Source organism: Scyliorhinus canicula, chromosome 28 (genome assembly GCF_902713615.1).
Source record: "Scyliorhinus canicula chromosome 28, sScyCan1.1, whole genome shotgun sequence".
NCBI lineage: Eukaryota > Metazoa > Chordata > Chondrichthyes > Carcharhiniformes > Scyliorhinidae > Scyliorhinus > Scyliorhinus canicula.
In genome coordinates this window covers 10893822-10914377 of record NC_052173.1, presented here as the reverse complement: position 1 = coordinate 10914377, position 20556 = coordinate 10893822, and the positions used below count along the sequence as shown (strand labels likewise).

General features: G+C 52.9%; 1 protein-coding gene across 1 annotated transcript in view; it reads right to left on the bottom strand.

The window, feature by feature from the left end:
- Positions 1-2694: 2694 nt before the first annotated feature.
- Positions 2695-20556, bottom strand: part of LOC119958097 (bromodomain adjacent to zinc finger domain protein 2B-like) — a 104127-nt gene continuing 86265 nt past the window's right edge. Inside the window, exon 21 of the mRNA XM_038786326.1 lies at positions 2695-3105. Coding sequence (XP_038642254.1) covers positions 2695-3105 — 411 coding nt within the window. The remainder of the gene's footprint in view (positions 3106-20556) is intronic.

Sequence of the window (20556 nt, the reverse complement as noted above, 5' to 3'; positions counted from 1 at the left end):
CCATGTTAAATTGTCCCTTAGTGTCCAAAGATGTACAGGTTAGGTGGATTGACCATGTTAAATTGTCCCTTAGTGTCCCAAGATGTGTAGGTTAGGTGGATTGGCCATGTTAAATTGTCCCTTAGTGTCCCAAGATGTGCAGGTTAGGTGGATTGGCCATGTTAAATTGTCCCTTAGTGTCCAAAGATGTACAGGTTAGGTGGATTGGCCATGTTAAATTGTCCCTTAGTGTCCAAAGATGTGCAGGTTAGGTGGATTGGCCATGTTAAATTGTCCCTTAGTGTCCAAAGATGTACAGGTTGGGTGCATTGGCCATGTTAAATTGTCCCTTAGTGTCCAAAGATGTACAGGTTAGGTGCATTGGCCATGTTAAATTGTCCCTTAGTGTCCAAAGATGTGCAGGTTAGGTGGATTGGCCATGTTAAATTGTCCCTTAGTGTCCAAAGATGTACAGGTTTGGTGGATTGGCCATGATAAATTGTCCCTTAGTGTCCAAAGATGTACAGGTTCGGTGGATTGGCCATGATAAATTGTCCCTTAGTGTCCCAAGATGTGCAGGTTAGGTGGATTGGCCGTGATAAATTGCCCCTTAGTGTCCCAAGATGTGCAGGTTAGGTGGATTGGCCGTGTTAAATTGTCCCTTAGTGTCCCAAGATGTGCAGGTTAGGTGGATTGGCCGTGTTAAATTGTCCCTTAGTGTCCAAAGATGTGCAGGTTAGGTGGATTGGCCATGCTAAATTGTCCCTTAGTGTCCAAAGATGTGCAGGTTAGGTGAATTGGCCATGCTAAATTGTCCCTTAGTGTCCAAAGATGTGCAGGTTAGGTGGATTGGCCATGCTAAATTGTCCCGTAGTGTCCAAAGGTTAGATGGGGTTACGGGGATAGGGTGGGGGAGTGGGCCTGGGTATCATTCATGGAATCATAGAACATACAGTGCAGAAGGAGGCCATCTGGCCCATCGAGTCTGCACAGACCCAGTTAAGCCCACTCTTCCACCCTAGCCCCGTAACCCATTAGCCCCTCCTAATCTTTTTAGACACAATGGGCAATTTAGCATGGCCAATCCACCTAGCCTGTGCGTCTTTGGACTGTGGGAGGAAACCTAGGGTGCTCTTTCAGAGGGTCGGTACAGACTCGATGGGCCAAATGGCCTCCTTCTGCACTGTAGGGATTCCAGGATCTTGTGAAACCACAGTATATTTTAATCAAAGATAACGATTGATTGGAAGGGAGTAAAAGTTGTAATTTAATGTCACAAGTTTTCTACAAAGCAGTCGACAACTGTTCTCACTATTTCAGTTACCATTTAAACACCTCTAGTTCTAGATTAGATGTTAATTTAAAACATAACATCTCTTCACTCACACAACTGGAGCAGCAGAGTGGGCTAAGGTGAACTGTGAGGACACTGTCGAGTATTGATGGAATGCGGGGCAAGTGGAGAATATTGAGGTTTTCAAGAAGTGAATGGATTTAAACAAAGATGAACTTTATGTCTAATAGAGACACTTGTAAATTGTAAAAATATGTAATTTATATAATCCCTGGCAATCAGCTGGAAGAAACACATTTTCTTATTAAATAGCCATGCAACTTTTTCAGAAGTCCTCCTTAGGACTGACCTATGAGGAGAGATTGAATCGATTAGGATTGTAATAATAAAAATATAATAATGTTTATTGTCACAAGTAGGTTTACATTAACACTGCAATGAAGTTACTGTGAAAATCCCCTAGTCGCCACATTCCGGCGCCTGTTCGGGTCACAGAGTGAGAATTCAGAATGTCCAATTCACCTAACAGCATGTCTTTCGGGATTTGTGGGAGGAAACCGGAGCACCCGGAGGGAACCCACGCAGACACTGGGAGAACGTGCAGACTCCGCACAGATAATGACCCAAGCTGGGAATCGAACCTGGGTCCCTGGAGCTGTGAAGCCACAGTGCTAACCACTGTGCTACCGTGCTGCCAGTATTCGCTGGAGTTCAGACGAATCAAGGTGGCATCTCATAGAAACCTATAAAATTTGAACAGGAGGAGGCAGGGTAGATGCAGAAAGGATGTCCCCGATGATGAGAGTGTCCAGAACCAGGGGCCACAGTCTGAGGATATGGGATAGACCATTTAGGACAGAGAGGAGGAGAAATTTCTTCACCCAGAGAGTGGTGAGCCTGTGGAATTTGTTATCACAGGAAGTAGTTGAGGCCAAAACATTGGAGCTGGATTCTCTGATTTGCAGACTAAGTGCTGACGCCGGTGTTTTACGCCCGAAGAAACGGCGCAAAAGCTGCACCGATCCTCCGTCTGGTGGGGGGCTAGCAGGCTTTACCTGCAAATACGGCTGGAGAAATGACGGGGCCGTGGGTGTTTTCAAGAAACAGTTAGATCTAGCACTTAGGGCAAAGGGGATTAAAGGGGGGCGGGGGGGTGAGATTTGGCTATTGAGTTGGAGGATCAGCCCTGATCATAATGAATGGTGGAGCAGGCTGGAAGGGCGGAATGGCCTCCTCCTGCTCTTATTTTCTCTGCTTATGGTTTTTTTCATCTTGGTTTTCTCGGTAGCTGATTTTAAAGATGGGCGGTAGGACAAGGGCTATGATCACAATGCTCTACACAAGCACCATTCCTTAATGGGAAAACTCAACCTGGGAATTACTCCCTGAGTTTACTTAATAGCAATGTGACTTAGTGGCCATCAAAGGTTCTTAAGTTTTAAAGTTGTTTCGATTGTCTGTTGCACTTCGCTATTTTTAATGGAGAGCCTCCACACGTGTGCTACCCCCTCTGGCCGTAAAAGATTTATGACAGAATAATCCATCCTGTGTGTCAGTGTGACACCCCCACAAACCAGCCGCGCCCAACAAAACAAAGTCACATTCAACATCTCACCTGGTGGAATAGGTTGCAGTTGGCGCTGATTGATCTCTTTCTGCAATTTTGATGGTCGCCCACGGCGCCTGGGTGTCCTTGGCAACGGGCATTCGACCTGAAGAGCACCATCACAGTGGTGAGACTTGACCTTCGCTTTGGCTGCGTTGGAGCTGGCCTGAAGAGATGCTGCGATTGGGGTCCCGTGTGGGGTAGTCAGATCCAGTGAGTCTGTGGACTGCTCATCAAACACGATGCCCATACATGACGTAAGAGGAAGCAAAGGAGATTGAAAAGAGTGGTGAGCAGAGACACGTACTGTTTGCATTTACTTAACAGAAAGACTCATCTGGACCGTTGCATTCCATTGATTGAATTTCAGCCAACCATCAGCTGAGGCCTCTGGGCTGGTGAACGGAGAGAGCACAGTCAGATGCAGTGAACCCCGTTGGAAGCGCCTGCCACAGTTCAAGAAGGTGGCATTTGCTGGGCAACAAGATGTGGCTACTAAATGGGATCCTGCCAGCATGCCCACCATGCTGCACGGTAGCATGGGGCAGCAGGGTAGCATAGTGGTTAGCATAAATGCTTCACAGCTCCAGGGTCCCAGGTTCGATTCCCGGCTGGGTCACTGTCTGTGCGGAGTCTGCACGTCCTCCCCGTGTGTGCGTGGGTTTCCTCCGGTGCTCCGGTTTCTTCCCACAGTCCAAAGATGTGCGGGTTAGGTGGATTGGCCATGATAAATTGCCCGTAGTGTCCTAAAAAGTAAGGTTAAGGGGGGGGTTGTTTGGGTTACGGGTATAGGGTGGATACGTGGGTTTGAGTAGGGTGATCATTGCTCGGCACAACATCGAGGGCCGAAGGGCCTGTTCTGTGCTGTACTGTTCTATGTTCTATGTCTATAACCTTTGTAAAAAGTGAACGTGGGTGTGAGTGGCTTTGGGTGGGGTGAGGGAGGTGGGGAAGGACTGGATCAGCTGTGACTATGGTTCTGGCTGTGATGTATCAGTTTGCTGACAGACACTGACCGAACACACATCTCACAAATAGGCACTTGGGTGAAGTCTGCATCAAGGAGCCCTAGCAAAACTGGAGTCAGGGGGAAAACTCTCCGCTGGTTGGAGTCATACCTGGCACAAAGGAAGATGGTTGTGGTGGTTGGAGGTCAATCACCTCACCTCCAGACATCACTGCAGTAGTTCCTCAGGGTAGTGTCCGAGGCCCAACCATCTTCAGCTGCTTCATCAATGACCTCCCTTCCATCATAAGGTCAGAAGTGGGGATGTTTGCTGATGACTGCACAATGTTCAGCACCTTTCACGACTCCTCAGATAATGAAGCAGTCCATGTCCAAATGCAGCAAGACCTGGACAATATCCAGGCTTGGGGCTGACAAGTGGCAAGTTACATTCGCACCACACAAGTGCCAGGTAATGACCATCTTCAACAACAGAGAATCTAACCATCTCCCCTTGACATTCAATGACATTACCATCGCTGAATCCCCCACCATTAATCAGAAACTGAACTGGACCCAGCCACATTAATACAGTGGCTCCCAAAGCAGGTCAGAGGCTGGGAATCCTGCGGAGAGTAACTCACCTCCTGACCCCCCAAGCCTGTCCACCATCTACAAGGCACAAGTCAGGAGTGTGATGGAATACTCCCCACTTGCCTGGATGAGTGCAGCTCCAACAACACTCAAGAAGCTCAACACCATCCAGGACAAAGCAGCCCCGCTTGATTGGTCCCCCGTCCACAAACATTCACTCCCTCCACCACCGACACACAGTGGCAGCCGTGTGTACCATCTAGAAGGCAGCTCACCACCACCTTCTCAAGGGGCAATTAGGGACGGGCAACAAATGCCGGCCCAGCCAATGGTCCCGTGAATGAACACATTTTTGAAGAAGTAATGCAGACGCCAAAATACTGGCCAAAATCCTAGCCAAAAGGCTAGAAGACTGTGTACCTGAGGTGGTCACAGAGGACCAGACGGGCTTTGTCAAAGGTAGACAGCTGACCGCGAACATCAGGCGCCTGCTGAACGTGATAATGACCCCCTCCGGGGAGAGAACACAAGAGGTGATCGTCTCCCTGGACGCAGAAAAGGCCTTCGACAGAGTCGAGTGGAAATACCTCATAGAGGTACTGGAGCGGTTCGGGCTTGGAACAGGGTTCACCGCTTGGGTAAAGCTCCTGTACAACGCTCCCATGGCGAGTGTACAGACCAACAATACCAACTCCCAATACTTCCAGCTGCACAGGGGCACCAGACAAGGATGCCCACTGTCCCCGCTGCTGTTCGCACTAGCAATTGAACCGCTAGCAATCGCGCTCAGGGCAGCAAAAAATTGGAGGGGGATCCGAAGGGGAGGTAGAGAGCACAGAGTCTCACTCTATGCGGATGATCTGCTCCTCTATATCTCGGACCCACAAAGCAGCATGGACGGAATCATCGCGCTCCTGAAAGAGTTTGGAGCCTTCTCGGGCTACAAACTCAACATGAGCAAAAGTGAGATCTTCCCAGTACACCCGCAAGGGGGGGGGGGGGGGGCGGCACAAAAGGGGCTGCCGTTCAAACAAGCCCGACATAAATTCCGCTACCTGGGGATCCAAATAGCCCATGACTGGAAAGGGATCCACAAATGGAACCTCACCAGCCTGACGGAGGAAGTTAAAAAGGACCTGCAAAGATGGAACACACTCCCACTCTCCCTCGCGGGGAGAGTTCAGACGATCAAAATGAACGTACTGCCCAGGTTCCTCTTCCTGTTTAGATCCATTCCGATCTACATCCCCAAGGCCTTTTTCAAAGCGCTGGACAAACTCATCATGGCATTCGTATGGGGGGGTAAAAATGCTAGGATCCCAAAGAAGGTCTTACAAAAAACAAAAACCAGGGGAGGGTTAGCCCTCCCGAATCTACAATTCTACCACTGGGCAGCAACAGCCGAGCGAGTAAGGGGATGGATCCAGGAGCCAGAAGCTGAGTGGGTGCGTGCGGAGGAGGCCTCCTGCATGGGAACCTCCCTCCGGGCCCTCGCCACGGCAGCACTCCCATCCCCACCCAAAAAACACTCCAGCAGCCCAGTGGTGACAGCCACCCTCCAATCCTGGAACCAACTGCGGCAGCAACTTGGCCTGTACAAAATGTCGAACAGGGCTCCCATCTGCAACAACCATAGGTTCAAACCAGCACTGACCGACGCCACCTTCAAAAGGTGGAGGCAGGACGGGGGGGACACTGACAGTCAGGGACCTATACACGGACGACAGGATCGCAACACTGGACGAACTGACAGAGAAGTTTCAGCTAGCTGGGGGGAACGAGCTACGGTACCTGCAGCTCAAAAACTTCCTACGAAAGGAGACAAGGACGTACCCACAACCGCCACGACAGACACTACTGGAAGACCTACTGGACGCAAGTATCCTAGAGAAAGGGAACTGCAGTGACATGTATGACCGACTGATAGATAGGGACGACACCGTACTGGACGCAACAAGGAGGAAATGGGAGGACGACCTGGGGATGGAGATCGGGTGGGGACTCTGGAGCGAAGCACTGCATAGGGTCAACTCCACCTCCACGTGCGCAAGGCTCAGCCTGACGCAACTAAAAGTGGTACATAGAGCCCACTTAACAAGAACCCGTATGAGTAGGTTCTTCCCGGAGGTGGAAGACAGATGTGAACGGTGCCAAAGAGGCCCGGCCAACCACGCCCACATGTTCTGGTCTTGCCCCAGACTCGTGGAGTACTGGACAGCCTTCTTCGAGGCTATGTCCAAAGTGGTGGGAGTGAGGGTGGAGCCATGCCCGATAGTGGCGGTCTTCGGGGTTTCAGAACAGCCAGATCTATTCCTGGGGAGGAGGGCAGACGCCCTTGCCTTTGCCTCCCTGATCGCCCGCCGTAGAATCCTGTTTGGCTGGCGGTCAGCAGCACCGCCCAGAGCTGCGGACTGGCTGTCCGACCTCTCGGAATCTCTCCAAATGGAGAAAATCAAATTTGCCATCCGAGGGTCGGACGACGGCTTCCACAGAACGTGGGAGCCATTCATGCAACTGTTCCGGGACCTATTTGTGGCCAATGTACAAGAGGAAGAATAGTCGGGGGAAGGTAGCGGGAGGGGGGGGGCTACAGGTTCGTTACGGGGGTTCGATGGCTAGCTAAGGCCCAAAACCAAACTAAATAAACATGTTGAGGGGGGGGGGGTGGGTGCAGTTACTACTACGAAGATGCTTACCTGTAAATATGTATGTTAATTTTTGCGTGTTTGGTTTTTTTTTCTTTCTCCTAACAATTTGTAATTTGTTCAATATAAAATATGAAAACTGAATAAAAACATTTATAAAAAAAAATTTTTGAAGAAGTATTTGAGACAGCCTTTGGGGCCACTTTCCAGTCAGGAGTCAGCTTTCAGGAGAAAATGCTGTCAGAGGAAAAATAGATCAAAGCAGCAATTGGGGAATGGAACACGTTCTGAATCTTTCTGCCTGGAGTCAGCATGAAGCACACTCAGGTCAGGTGTACTGAGCTTCGAGGCAGAGTACTGACCATTTACTATGCCTTTCGCTTCTCCCACCACCTTTTCCTGTTAACGTTTCTCCCCACTTCTCTCCTGGAGGCATTCATTCTTTGTTACATTCCTGCTCAGGTGGCAGTGCCTCATTTGTGAATTTGCCCAGTGAGGTGTCAACAGGGATAATTGTCTCCTAGCTACTGTTCTAACCCTCAGGAGGGCACGGGGAAGCCATCACTGATCTCCCCGTGGGACTCATGGAGTACGAGCTTCCTGGGTAGAAGAAGAAGCCACACAAAAGCTGTCCCAAAAGCAGGGTGTGATTAACCCTCCCAGCCAGGATTGTACTGGGAGCGATATGCTGCATCAGGCAGACCTTTATAAATAGTGTCAATAAATCTATGTTCGTTTATGGCCAGCCTCTGAGTAATTCAAGCCCCTAATTCATCACCTCAGAAACAACACAGACACAATTCTCAAAGACCGGTATCAATCTCGGATGGTATGATTGCCTGACATCACTCACTCTTTCCAGCAGGGGTTGCTAGATAGTGGTCAGGAGCTGCTTTTCCATCCTCCCTTCCTACACTCCCTGGTTGAGATCAGTTAACTCGGTTCTGGCCTTTTCTAGGCTGTATTTGCTCGGCATTTACTCCATTAACCAGATGGATCACAAGGATAGGCACTAACCAGTCCCACTTATGTCGCACACTTCCACGAGGCTGCAGTTGTCACCCATACTCCTCAGAGCATGTGAAACCGCTCGATAATCGTGTATAAATTCAAACATTGCTCTTATTATTTCCACAGAAAATAACAGACTCGACAGCCTTGACAAGCTGTACCGTGTTCAGTATCTTATCAACGACTCAGTTCCTTTTGTTCAAAATCAGGTAGAGGGTGCTGAGTTTTTAAAAAATAAATTTAGAGTACCCAATTCATATTTTCCAATTTAGCCTGGCCAATCCACCTAGCCTGTACATCTTTGGGTTGTGGGGGTGAGACCCACGCAAACACGGGGAGAATGTGCAAACCACACGGACAGTGACCCAGAGCCGGGATCGAACCTGGGACCTCGGCGCCGTGAGGCAGCAGGGCTAACCACTGCACCACCGTGCTGCTCTGTGCGAGTACTGAGTTAAATAACACCTCTCACTTTTTGATCCCGCTGTCAGTCACGTGCCCAGGTCAGGTGAACACACTAGTTATGTAAGAACGCAAGAAACAGGAGCAGCAGATGACCACTAAGCCACTCAAGCTTGTTCTGTAATGGCTGACCCTGGGCCTCAACTCCAGTTTCCTGCCCACTCCCCATATCCCATCATTCCCTATACCAAACATCTGTCCATCTCAGCCACAAATATATTCAATGAAGTTTCCAGAACCCAAATTCCAAAGATTCACCAGCCTTTGAGTGAAGATGTTTCTCCTCATCTCAGTCCTAAACGATCAGCCCCTTATCCTCAGTCTGTACGCCCGTGGTGTAAATTCCCCAGCCAGGGGGAAACAATCTCTCAGTATCCACCCTGTCAAACCCCAGCCAGGGGGTAAACAATCTCTCAGTATCCACCCTGTCAAACCCCAGCCAGGGGGAAACAATCTCTCAGTATCCACCCTGTCAAACCCCAGCCAGGGGGAAACAATCTCTCAGTATCCACCCTGTCAAACCCCAGCCAGGGGGGGAAACAATCTCTCAGTATCCACGCTGTCAAACCCCAGCCAGGGGGAAACAATCTCTCAGTATCCACCCTGTCAAACCCCAGCCAGGGGGGGAAACAATCTCTCAGTATCCACCCTGTCAAACCCCAGCCAGGGGGAAACAATCTCACAGTATCCACCCTGTCAAACCCCAGCCAGGGGGAAACAATCTCTCAGTATCCACCCTGTCAAACCCCAGCCAGGGGGAAACAATCTCTCAGTATCCACCCTGTCAAACCCCAGCCAGGGGGAAACAATCTCTCAGTATCCACCCTGTCAAACCCCAGCCAGGGGGGGGGAAACAATCTCTCAGTATCCACCCTGTCAAACCCCAGCCAGGGGGAAACAATCTCTCAGTATCCACCCTGTCAAACCCCAGCCAGGGGGAAACAATCTCTCAGTATCCACCCTGTCAAACCCCAGCCAGGGGGAAACAATCTCTCAGTATCCACCCTGTCAAACCCCACCGAGGGGGAAACATTCTCTCAGTATCCACCCTGTCAAACCCCAGCCAGGGGGGGGAAAACAATCTCTCAGTATCCACCCTGTCAAACCCCAGCCAGGGGGGGGGAAACAATCTCTCAGTATCCACCCTGTCAAACCCCAGCCAGGGGGGGGAAACAATCTCTCAGTATCCACCCTGTCACACCCCAGCCAGGGGGGAAACAATCTCTCAGTATCCACCCTGTCAAACCCCAGCCAGGGGGAAACAATCTCTCAGTATCCACCCTGTCAAACCCCAGCCAGGGGGAAACAATCTCTCAGTATCCACCCTGTCAAACCCCAGCCAGGAGGAAACAATCTCTCACTATCCACCCTGTCAAACCCCAGCCAGGGGGAAACAATCTCTCACTATCCACCCTGTCAAACCCCAGCCAGGGGGAAACAATCGCTCAGTATCCACCCTGTCAAACCCCAGCCAGGGGGAAACAATCTCTCAGTATCCACCCTGTCAAACCCCAGCCGGGGGGAAACAATCTCTCAGTATCCACCCTGTCACACCCCAGCCAGGGGGGGAAACAATCTCTCAGTATCCACCCTGTCAAAACCCAGCCAAGGGGGGGGAAAACAATCTCTCAGTATCCACCCTGTCAAACCCCAGCCAGGGGGAAACAATCTCTCAGTATCCACCCTGTCAAACCCCGGCCAGGGGAAACAATCTCTCAGTATCCACCCTGTCAAACCCCAGCAAGGGGGGGGAAACAATCTCTCAGTATCCACCCTGACAAACCCCAGCCAGGGGGAAACAATCTCTCAGTATCCACCCTGTCAGACCCCAGCCAGGGGGAAACAATCTCTCACTATCCACCCTGTCAAACCCCAGTCACGGGAAACAATCTCTCAGTATCCACCCTGTCAAACCCCAGCCAGGGGGAAACAATCTCTCAGTATCCACCCTGTCAAACCCCAGCCAGGGGGGGAGAAACAATCTCTCAGTATCCACCCTGTCAAACCCCAGCCAGGGGGGGGAAACAATCTCTCAGTATCCACCCTGTCAAACCCCAGCCAGGTGGGGGGGGAAACAATCTCTCAGTATCCACCCTGTCAAACCCCAGCCAGGGGGGGAAACAATCTCTCAGTATACACCCTGTCAAACCCCAGCCAGGGGGAAACAATCTCTCAGTATCCACCCTGTCACACCCCAGCCAGGGGGGGGAAACAATCTCTCAGTATCCACCCTGTCAAACCCCAGCCAGGGGGAAACAATCTCTCAGTATCCACCCTGTCAAACCCCAGCCAGGGGGAAACAATCTCTCAGTATCCACCCTGTCAAACCCCAGCCAGGGGGGGAAACAATCTCTCAGTATCCACCCTGTCAAACCCCAGCCAGGGGGAAACAATCTCTCAGTATCCACCCTGTCAAACCCCAGTCACGGGAAACAATCTCTCAGTATCCACCCTGTCAAACCCCAGCCAGGGGGAAACAATCTCTCAGTATCCACCCTGTCAAACCCCAGCCAGGGGGGGAGAAACAATCTCTCAGTATCCACCCTGTCAAACCCCAGCCAGGGGGGGGAAACAATCTCTCAGTATCCACCCTGTCAAACCCCAGCCAGGTGGGGGGGAAACAATCTCTCAGTATCCACCCTGTCAAACCCCAGCCAGGGGGGGGGGAAACAATCTCTCAGTATCCACCCTGTCAAACCCCAGCCAGGGGGGGGAAACAATCTCTCAGTATCCACCCTGTCAAACCCCAGCCAGGTGGGGGGGGAAACAATCTCTCAGTATCCACCCTGTCAAACCCCAGCCAGGGGGGGGAAACAATCTCTCAGTATCCACCCTGTCAAACCCCAGCCAGGGGGAAACAATAACTCAGTATCCACCCTGTCAAACCCCAGCCAGGGGGAAACAATCTCTCAGTATCCACCCTGTCACACCCCAGCCAGGGGGGGAAACAATCTCTCAGTATCCACCCTGTCAAACCCCAGCCAGGGGGAAACAATCTCTCAGTATCCACCCTGTCAAACCCCAGCCAGGGGGGGAAACAATCTCTCAGTATCCCCCCTGTCAATCCCCAGCCAGGGGGAAACAATCTCTCAGTATCCACCCTGTCAAACCCCAGCCAGGGGGGGAAACAATCTCTCAGTATCCACCCTGTCAAACCCCAGCCAGGGGGAAACAATCTCTCAGTATCCACCCTGTCAAACCCCAGTCACGGGAAACAATCTCTCAGTATCCACCCTGTCAAACCCCAGCCAGGGGGGGGGGGAAACAATCTCTCAGTATCCACCCTGTCAAACCCCAGCCAGGGGGGGAAACAATCTCTCAGTATCCACCCTGTCAAACCCCAGCCAGGGGGGGAGAAACAATCTCTCAGTATCCACCCTGTCAAACCCCAGCCAGGGGGGGGGAAACAATCTCTCAGTATCCACCCTGTCAAACCCCAGCCAGGTGGGGGGAAACAATCTCTCAGTATCCACCCTGTCAAACCCCAGCCAGGGGGGGGGAAACAATCTCTCAGTATACACCCTGTCAAACCCCAGCCAGGGGGAAACAATAACTCAGTATCCACCCTGTCAAACCCCAGCCAGGGGGAAACAATCTCTCAGTATCCACCCTGTCACACCCCAGCCAGGGGGGGGAAACAATCTCTCAGTATCCACCCTGTCAAACCCCAGCCAGGGGGAAACAATCTCTCAGTATACACCCTGTCAAACCCCAGCCAGGGGGAAACAATAACTCAGTATCCACCCTGTCAAACCCCAGCCAGGGGGAAACAATCTCACAGTATCCACCCTGTCAAACCCCAGCCAGGGGGGGAAACAATCTCTCAGTATCCACCCTGTCAAACCCCAGCCAGGGGGAAACAATCTCTCAGTATCCACCCTGTCAAACCCCAGCCGGGGGGAAACAATCTCTCAGTATCCACCCTGTCACACCCCAGCCAGGGGGGAAACAATCTCTCAGTATCCACCCTGTCAAACCCAGCCAAGGGGGGGAAAACAATCTCTCAGTATCCACCCTGTCAAACCCCAGCCAGGGGGAAACAATCTCTCAGTATTCACCCTGTCAAACCCCGGCCAGGGGAAACAATCTCTCAGTATCCACCCTGTCAAACCCCAGCCAGGGGGAAACAATCTCTCAGTATCCACCATGTCAAACCCCAGCCAGGGGGAAACAATCTCTCAGTATCCACCCTGTCACACCCCAGCCAGGGGGGAAACAATCTCTCAGTATCCACCCTGTCAAACCCCAGCCAAGGGGGGGGGAAAAAATCTCTCAGTATCCACCCTGTCAAACCCCAGCCAGGGGGAAACAATCTCTCAGTATCCACCCTGTCAAACCCCGGCCAGGGGGAAACAATCTCTCAGTATCCACCCTGTCAAACCCCAGCAAGGGGGGGGAAACAATCTCTCAGTATCCACCCTGTCAAACCCCAGCCAGGGGGGAAACAATCTCTCAGTATCCACCCTGTCAAACCCCAGCCAGGGGGAAACAATCTCTCAGTATCCACCCTGTCAAACCCCAGCCAGGGGGAAACAATCTCTCAGTATCCACCCTGTCAAACCCCAGCCAGGGGGAAACAATCTCTCAGTATCCACCCTGTCAAACCCCAGCCAGGGGGAAACAATCTCTCAGTATCCACCCTGTCAAACCCCAGCCAGGGGGGAAACAATCTCTCAGTATCCACCCTGTCAAACCCCAGCCAGGGGGGGAAACAATCTCTCAGTATCCACCCTGTCAAATCCCAGCCAGGGGGGGAAACAATCTCTCAGTATCCACCCTGTCAAACCCCAGCCAGGGGGGAAACAATCTCTCAGTATCCACCCTGTCAAACCCCAGCCAGGGGGAAACAATCTCTCAGTATCCACCCTGTCAAACCCCAGCCAGGGGGGGAAACAATCTCTCAGTATCCACCCTGTCAAACCCCAGCCAGGGGGAAACAATCTCTCAGTATCCACCCTGTCAAACCCCAGCCAGGGGGAAACAATCTCTCAGTATCCACCCTGTCAAACCCCAGCCAGGGGGGGAAACAATCTCTCAGTATCCACCCTGTCAAACCCCAGCCAGGGGGAAACAATCTCTCAGTATCCACCCTGTCAAACCCCAGTCACGGGAAACAATCTCTTAGTATCCACCCTGTCAAACCCCAGCCAGGGGGAAACAATCTCTCAGTATCCACCCTGTCAAACCCCAGCCAGGGGGGGAGAAACAATCTCTCAGTATCCACCCTGTCAAACCCCAGCCAGGGGGGGGAAACAATCTCTCAGTATCCACCCTGTCAAACCCCAGCCAGGTGGGGGGAAACAATCTCTCAGTATCCACCCTGTCAAACCCCAGCCAGGGGGGGGGAAACAATCTCTCAGTATCCACCCTGTCAAACCCCAGCCAGGGGGGGGAAACAATCTCTCAGTATCCACCCTGTCAAACCCCAGCCAGGTGGGGGGGGAAACAATCTCTCAGTATCCACCCTGTCAAACCCCAGCCAGGGGGGGGAAACAATCTCTCAGTATACACCCTGTCAAACCCCAGCCAGGGGGAAACAATAACTCAGTATCCACCCTGTCAAACCCCAGCCAGGGGGAAACAATCTCTCAGTATCCACCCTGTCACACCCCAGCCAGGGGGGGGAAACAATCTCTCAGTATCCACCCTGTCAAACCCCAGCCAGGGGGAAACAATCTCTCAGTATCCACCCTGTCAAACCCCAGCCAGGGGGGGAAACAATCTCTCAGTATCCACCCTGTCACACCCCAGCCAGGGGGGGAAACAATCTCTCAGTATCCACCCTGTCAAACCCCAGTCACGGGAAACAATCTCTCAGTATCCACCCTGTCAAACCCCAGCCAGGGGGAAACAATTTCTCAGTATCCACCCTGTCAAACCCCAGCCAGGGGGGGAAACAATCTCTCAGTATCCACCCTGTCAAACCCCAGCCAAGGGGGGGGGGGAAAAATCTCTCAGTATCCACCCTGTCAAACCCCAGCCAGGGGGAAACAATCTCTCAGTATCCACCCTGTCAAACCCCGGCCAGGGGAAACAATCTCTCAGTATCCACCCTGTCAAACCCCAGCAAGGGGGGGGAAACAATCTCTCAGTATCCACCCTGACAAACCCCAGCCAGGGGGAAACAATCTCTCAGTATCCACCCTGTCAGACCCCAGCCAGGGGGAAACAATCTCTCACTATCCACCCTGTCAAACCCCAGTCACGGGAAACAATCTCTCAGTATCCACCCTGTCAAACCCCAGCCGGGGGGAAACAATCTCTCAGTATCCACCCTGTCACACCCCAGCCAGGGGGGGAAACAATCTCTCAGTATCCACCCTGTCAAAACCCAGCCAAGGGGGGGAAAACAATCTCTCAGTCTCCACCCTGTCAAACCCCAGCCAGGGGGAAACAATCTCTCAGTATTCACCCTGTCAAACCCCGGCCAGGGGAAACAATCTCTCAGTATCCACCCTGTCAAACCCCAGCCAGGGGGAAACAATCTCTCAGTATCCACCCTGTCAAACCCCAGCCAGGGGGAAACAATCTCTCAGTATCCACCCTGTCACACCCCAGCCAGGGGGGGAAACAATCTCTCAGTATCCACCCTGTCAAACCCCAGCCAAGGGGGGGGGGAAAAAATCTCTCAGTATCCACCCTGTCAAACCCCAGCCAGGGGGAAACAATCTCTCAGTATCCACCCTGTCAAACCCCGGCCAGGGGAAACAATCTCTCAGTATCCACCCTGTCAAACCCCAGCAAGGGGGGGGAACAATCTCTCAGTATCTACCCTGACAAACCCCAGCCAGGGGGAAACAATCTCTCAGTATCCACCCTGTCAGACCCCAGCCAGGGGGAAACAATCTCTCACTATCCACCCTGTCAAACCCCAGTCACGGGAAACAATCTCTCAGTATCCACCCTGTCAAACCCCAGCCAGGGGGAAACAATCTCTCAGTATCCACCCTGTCAAACCCCAGCCAGGGGGGGAGAAACAATCTCTCAGTATCCACCCTGTCAAACCCCAGCCAGGGGGGGGAAACAATCTCTCAGTATCCACCCTGTCAAACCCCAGCCAGGTGGGGGGGGAAACAATCTCTCAGTATCCACCCTGTCAAACCCCAGCCAGGGGGGGGAAACAATCTCTCAGTATACACCCTGTCAAACCCCAGCCAGGGGGAAACAATCTCTCAGTATCCACCCTGTCACACCCCAGCCAGGGGGGGGAAACAATCTCTCAGTATCCACCCTGTCAAACCCCAGCCAGGGGGAAACAATCTCTCAGTATCCACCCTGTCAAACCCCAGCCAGGGGGAAACAATCTCTCAGTATCCACCCTGTCAAACCCCAGCCAGGGGGGGAAACAATCTCTCAGTATCCACCCTGTCAAACCCCAGCCAGGGGGGGGAAACAATCTCTCAGTATCCACCCTGTCAAACCCCAGCCAGGGGGAAACAATCTCTCAGTATCCACCCTGTCAAACCCCAGTCACGGGAAACAATCTCTCAGTATCCACCCTGTCAAACCCCAGCCAGGGGGAAACAATCTCTCAGTATCCACCCTGTCAAACCCCAGCCAGGGGGGGAGAAACAATCTCTCAGTATCCACCCTGTCAAACCCCAGCCAGGGGGGGGAAACAATCTCTCAGTATCCACCCTGTCAAACCCCAGCCAGGTGGGGGGGAAACAATCTCTCAGTATCCACCATGTCAAACCCCAGCCAGGGGGGGGGGAAACAATCTCTCAGTATCCACCCTGTCAAACCCCAGCCAGGGGGGGGAAACAATCTCTCAGTATCCACCCTGTCAAACCCCAGCCAGGTGGGGGGGGAAACAATCTCTCAGTATCCACCCTGTCAAACCCCAGCCAGGGGGGGGAAACAATCTCTCAGTATACACCCTGTCAAACCCCAGCCAGGGGGAAACAATAACTCAGTATCCACCCTGTCAAACCCCAGCCAGGGGGAAACAATCTCTCAGTATCCACCCTGTCACACCCCAGCCAGGGGGGGAAACAATCTCTCAGTATCCACCCTGTCAAACCCCAGCCAGGGGGAAACAATCTCTCAGTATCCACCCTGTCAAACCCCAGCCAGGGGGGGAAACAATCTCTCAGTATCCACCCTGTCAAACCCCAGCCAGGGGGAAACAATCTCTCAGTATCCACCCTGTCAAACCCCAGCCAGGGGGGGAAACAATCTCTCAGTATCCACCCTGTCAAACCCCAGCCAGGGGGAAACAATCTCTCAGTATCCACCCTGTCAAACCCCAGTCACGGGAAACAATCTCTCAGTATCCACCCTGTCAAACCCTGCCAGGGGGAAACAATCTCTCAGTATCCACCCTGTCAAACCCCAGCCAGGGGGGGAGAAACAATCTCTCAGTATCCACCCTGTCAAACCCCAGCCAGGGGGGGGGAAACAATCTCTCAGTATCCACCCTGTCAAACCCCAGCCAGGTGGGGGGGAAACAATCTCTCAGTATCCACCCTGTCAAACCCCAGCCAGGGGGGGGGAAACAATCTCTCAGTATACACCCTGTCAAACCCCAGCCAGGGGGAAACAATAACTCAGTATCCACCCTGTCAAACCCCAGCCAGGGGGAAACAATCTCTCAGTATCCACCCTGTCACACCCCAGCCAGGGGGGGGAAACAATCTCTCAGTATCCACCCTGTCAAACCCCAGCCAGGGGGAAACAATCTCTCAGTATACACCCTGTCAAACCCCAGCCAGGGGGAAACAATAACTCAGTATCCACCCTGTCAAACCCCAGCCAGGGGGAAACAATCTCACAGTATCCACCCTGTCAAACCCCAGCCAGGGGGGGAAACAATCTCTCAGTATCCACCCTGTCAAACCCCAGCCAGGGGGAAACAATCTCTCAGTATCCACCCTGTCAAACCCCAGCCGGGGGGAAACAATCTCTCAGTATCCACCCTGTCACACCCCAGCCAGGGGGGGAAACAATCTCTCAGTATCCACCCTGTCAAAACCCAGCCAAGGGGGGGGAAAACAATCTCTCAGTATCCATCCTGTCAAACCCCAGCCAGGGGGAAACAATCTCTCAGTATTCACCCTGTCAAACCCCGGCCAGGGGAAACAATCTCTCAGTATCCACCCTGTCAAACCCCAGCCAGGGGGAAACAATCTCTCAGTATCCACCCTGTCAAACCCCAGCCAGGGGGAAACAATCTCTCAGTATCCACCCTGTCACACCCCAGCCAGGGGGGGAAACAATCTCTCAGTATCCACCCTGTCAAACCCCAGCCAAGGGGGGGGGGAAAAAATCTCTCAGTATCCACCCTGTCAAACCCCAGCCAGGGGGAAACAATCTCTCAGTATCCACCCTGTCAAACCCCGGCCAGGGGAAACAATCTCTCAGTATCCACCCTGTCAAACCCCAGCAAGGGGGGGGAAACAATCTCTCAGTATCCACCCTGACAAACCCCAGCCAGGGGGAAACAATCTCTCAGTATCCACCCTGTCAGACCCCAGCCAGGGGGAAACAATCTCTCACTATCCACCCTGTCAAACCCCAGTCACGGGAAACAATCTCTCAGTATCCACCCTGTCAAACCCCAGCCAGGGGGAAACAATCTCTCAGTATCCACCCTGTCAAACCCCAGCCAGGGGGGGAGAAACAATCTCTCAGTATCCACCCTGTCAAACCCCAGCCAGGGGGGGGAAACAATCTCTCAGTATCCACCCTGTCAAACCCCAGCCAGGTGGGGGGGGAAACAATCTCTCAGTATCCACCCTGTCAAACCCCAGCCAGGGGGGGGAAACAATCTCTCAGTATACACCCTGTCAAACCCCAGCCAGGGGGAAACAATCTCTCAGTATCCACCCTGTCACACCCCAGCCAGGGGGGGAAACAATCTCTCAGTATCCACCCTGTCAAACCCCAGCCAGGGGGAAACAATCTCTCAGTATCCACCCTGTCAAACCCCAGCCAGGGGGAAACAATCTCTCAGTATCCACCCTGTCAAACCCCAGCCAGGGGGGGAAACAATCTCTCAGTATCCACCCTGTCAAACCCCAGCCAGGGGGAAACAATCTCTCAGTATCCACCCTGTCAAACCCCAGTCACGGGAAACAATCTCTTAGTATCCACCCTGTCAAACCCCAGCCAGGGGGAAACAATCTCTCAGTATCCACCCTGTCAAACCCCAGCCAGGGGGGGAGAAACAATCTCTCAGTATCCACCCTGTCAAACCCCAGCCAGGGGGGGGAAACAATCTCTCAGTATCCACCCTGTCAAACCCCAGCCAGGTGGGGGGGAAACAATCTCTCAGTATCCACCCTGTCAAACCCCAGCCAGGGGGGGGGAAACAATCTCTCAGTATACACCCTGTCAAACCCCAGCCAGGGGGAAACAATAACTCAGTATCCACCCTGTCAAACCCCAGCCAGGGGGAAACAATCTCTCAGTATCCACCCTGTCACACCCCAGCCAGGGGGGGGAAACAATCTCTCAGTATCCACCCTGTCAAACCCCAGCCAGGGGGAAACAATCTCTCAGTATACACCCTGTCAAACCCCAGCCAGGGGGAAACAATAACTCAGTATCCACCCTGTCAAACCCCAGCCAGGGGGAAACAATCTCTCAGTATCCACCCTGTCACACCCCAGCCAGAGGGAAACAATCTCTCAGTATCCACCCTGTCAAACCCCAGCCAGGGGGAAACAATAACTCAGTATCCACCCTGTCAAACCCCAGCCAGGGGGAAACAATCTCTCAGTATCCACCCTGTCACACCCCAGCCAGAGGGAAACAATCTCTCAGTATCCACCCTGTCAAACCCCAGCCAGGGGGAAACAATCTCTCAGTATTCACCCTGTCAAACCCCAGCCAGGGGGAAACAATCTCTCAGTATCCACCCTGTCAAACCCCAGCCAGGGGGAAACAATCTCTCACTATCCACCCTGTCAAACCCCAGCCAGGGGGAAACAATCTCTCAGTATCCACCCTGTCAAACCCCAGCCATGGGGAAACAATCTCTCAGTATCCACCCTGTCAAACCCCAGCCAGGGGAAAACAATCTCTCAGTATCCACCCTGTCAAACCCCAGCCAGGGGGGGAAACAATCTCTCAGTAACCACCCTGTCAAACCCAGCCAGGGGGAAACACTCTCAGTATCCACCCTGTCAAACCCCAGCCAGGTGGAAACAATCTCTCAGTATCCACCCTGTCAAACCCCAGCCAGGGGGGGGGAAACAATCTCTCAGTAAATACCCTGTCAAACCCCAGCCAGGGGGAAACAATCTCTCAGTATCCACCCTGTCAAACCCCAGCCAGGGGGGGAAACAATCTCTCAGTATCCACCCTGTCAAACCCCAGCCAGGGGGAAACAATCTCTCAGTATCCACCCTGTCAAACCCCAGCCAGGGGGGGAAACAATCTCTCAGTATCCACCCTGTCAAACCCCAGCCAGGGGGAAACAATCTCTCAGTCCCACCCTGTCAAACCCCAGCCAGGGGGAAACAATCTCTCAGTATCCACCCTGTCAAACCCCAGCCAAGGGGAAACAATCTCTCAGTATCCACCCTGTCAAACCCCAGCCAGGGGAAACAATCTCTCAGTATCCACCCTGTCAAACCCCAGCCAGGGGGAAACAATCTCTCAGTATCTACCCTGTCAAACCCCAGCCAGGGGGGGAAACAATCTCTCAGTATCCACCCTGTCACACCCCAGCCAGGGGGAAACAATCTCTCAGTATCCACCCTGTCAAACCCCAGCCAGGGGGAAACAATCTCTCAGTATCCACCCTGTCAAACCCCAGCCAGGGGGGGGAAACAATCTCTCAGTATCCACCCTGTCAAACCCCAGCCAGGGGGAAACAATCTCTCAGTATCCACCCTGTCACACCCCAGCCAGGGGGAAACAATCTCTCAGTATCCACCCTGTCAAACCCCAGCCAGGGGGAAACAATCTCTCAGTATCCACCCTGTCAAACCCAAGCCAGGGGGAAACAATCTCTCAGTATCCACCCTGTCACACCCCAGCCAGGGGGAAACAATCTCTCAGTATCCACCCT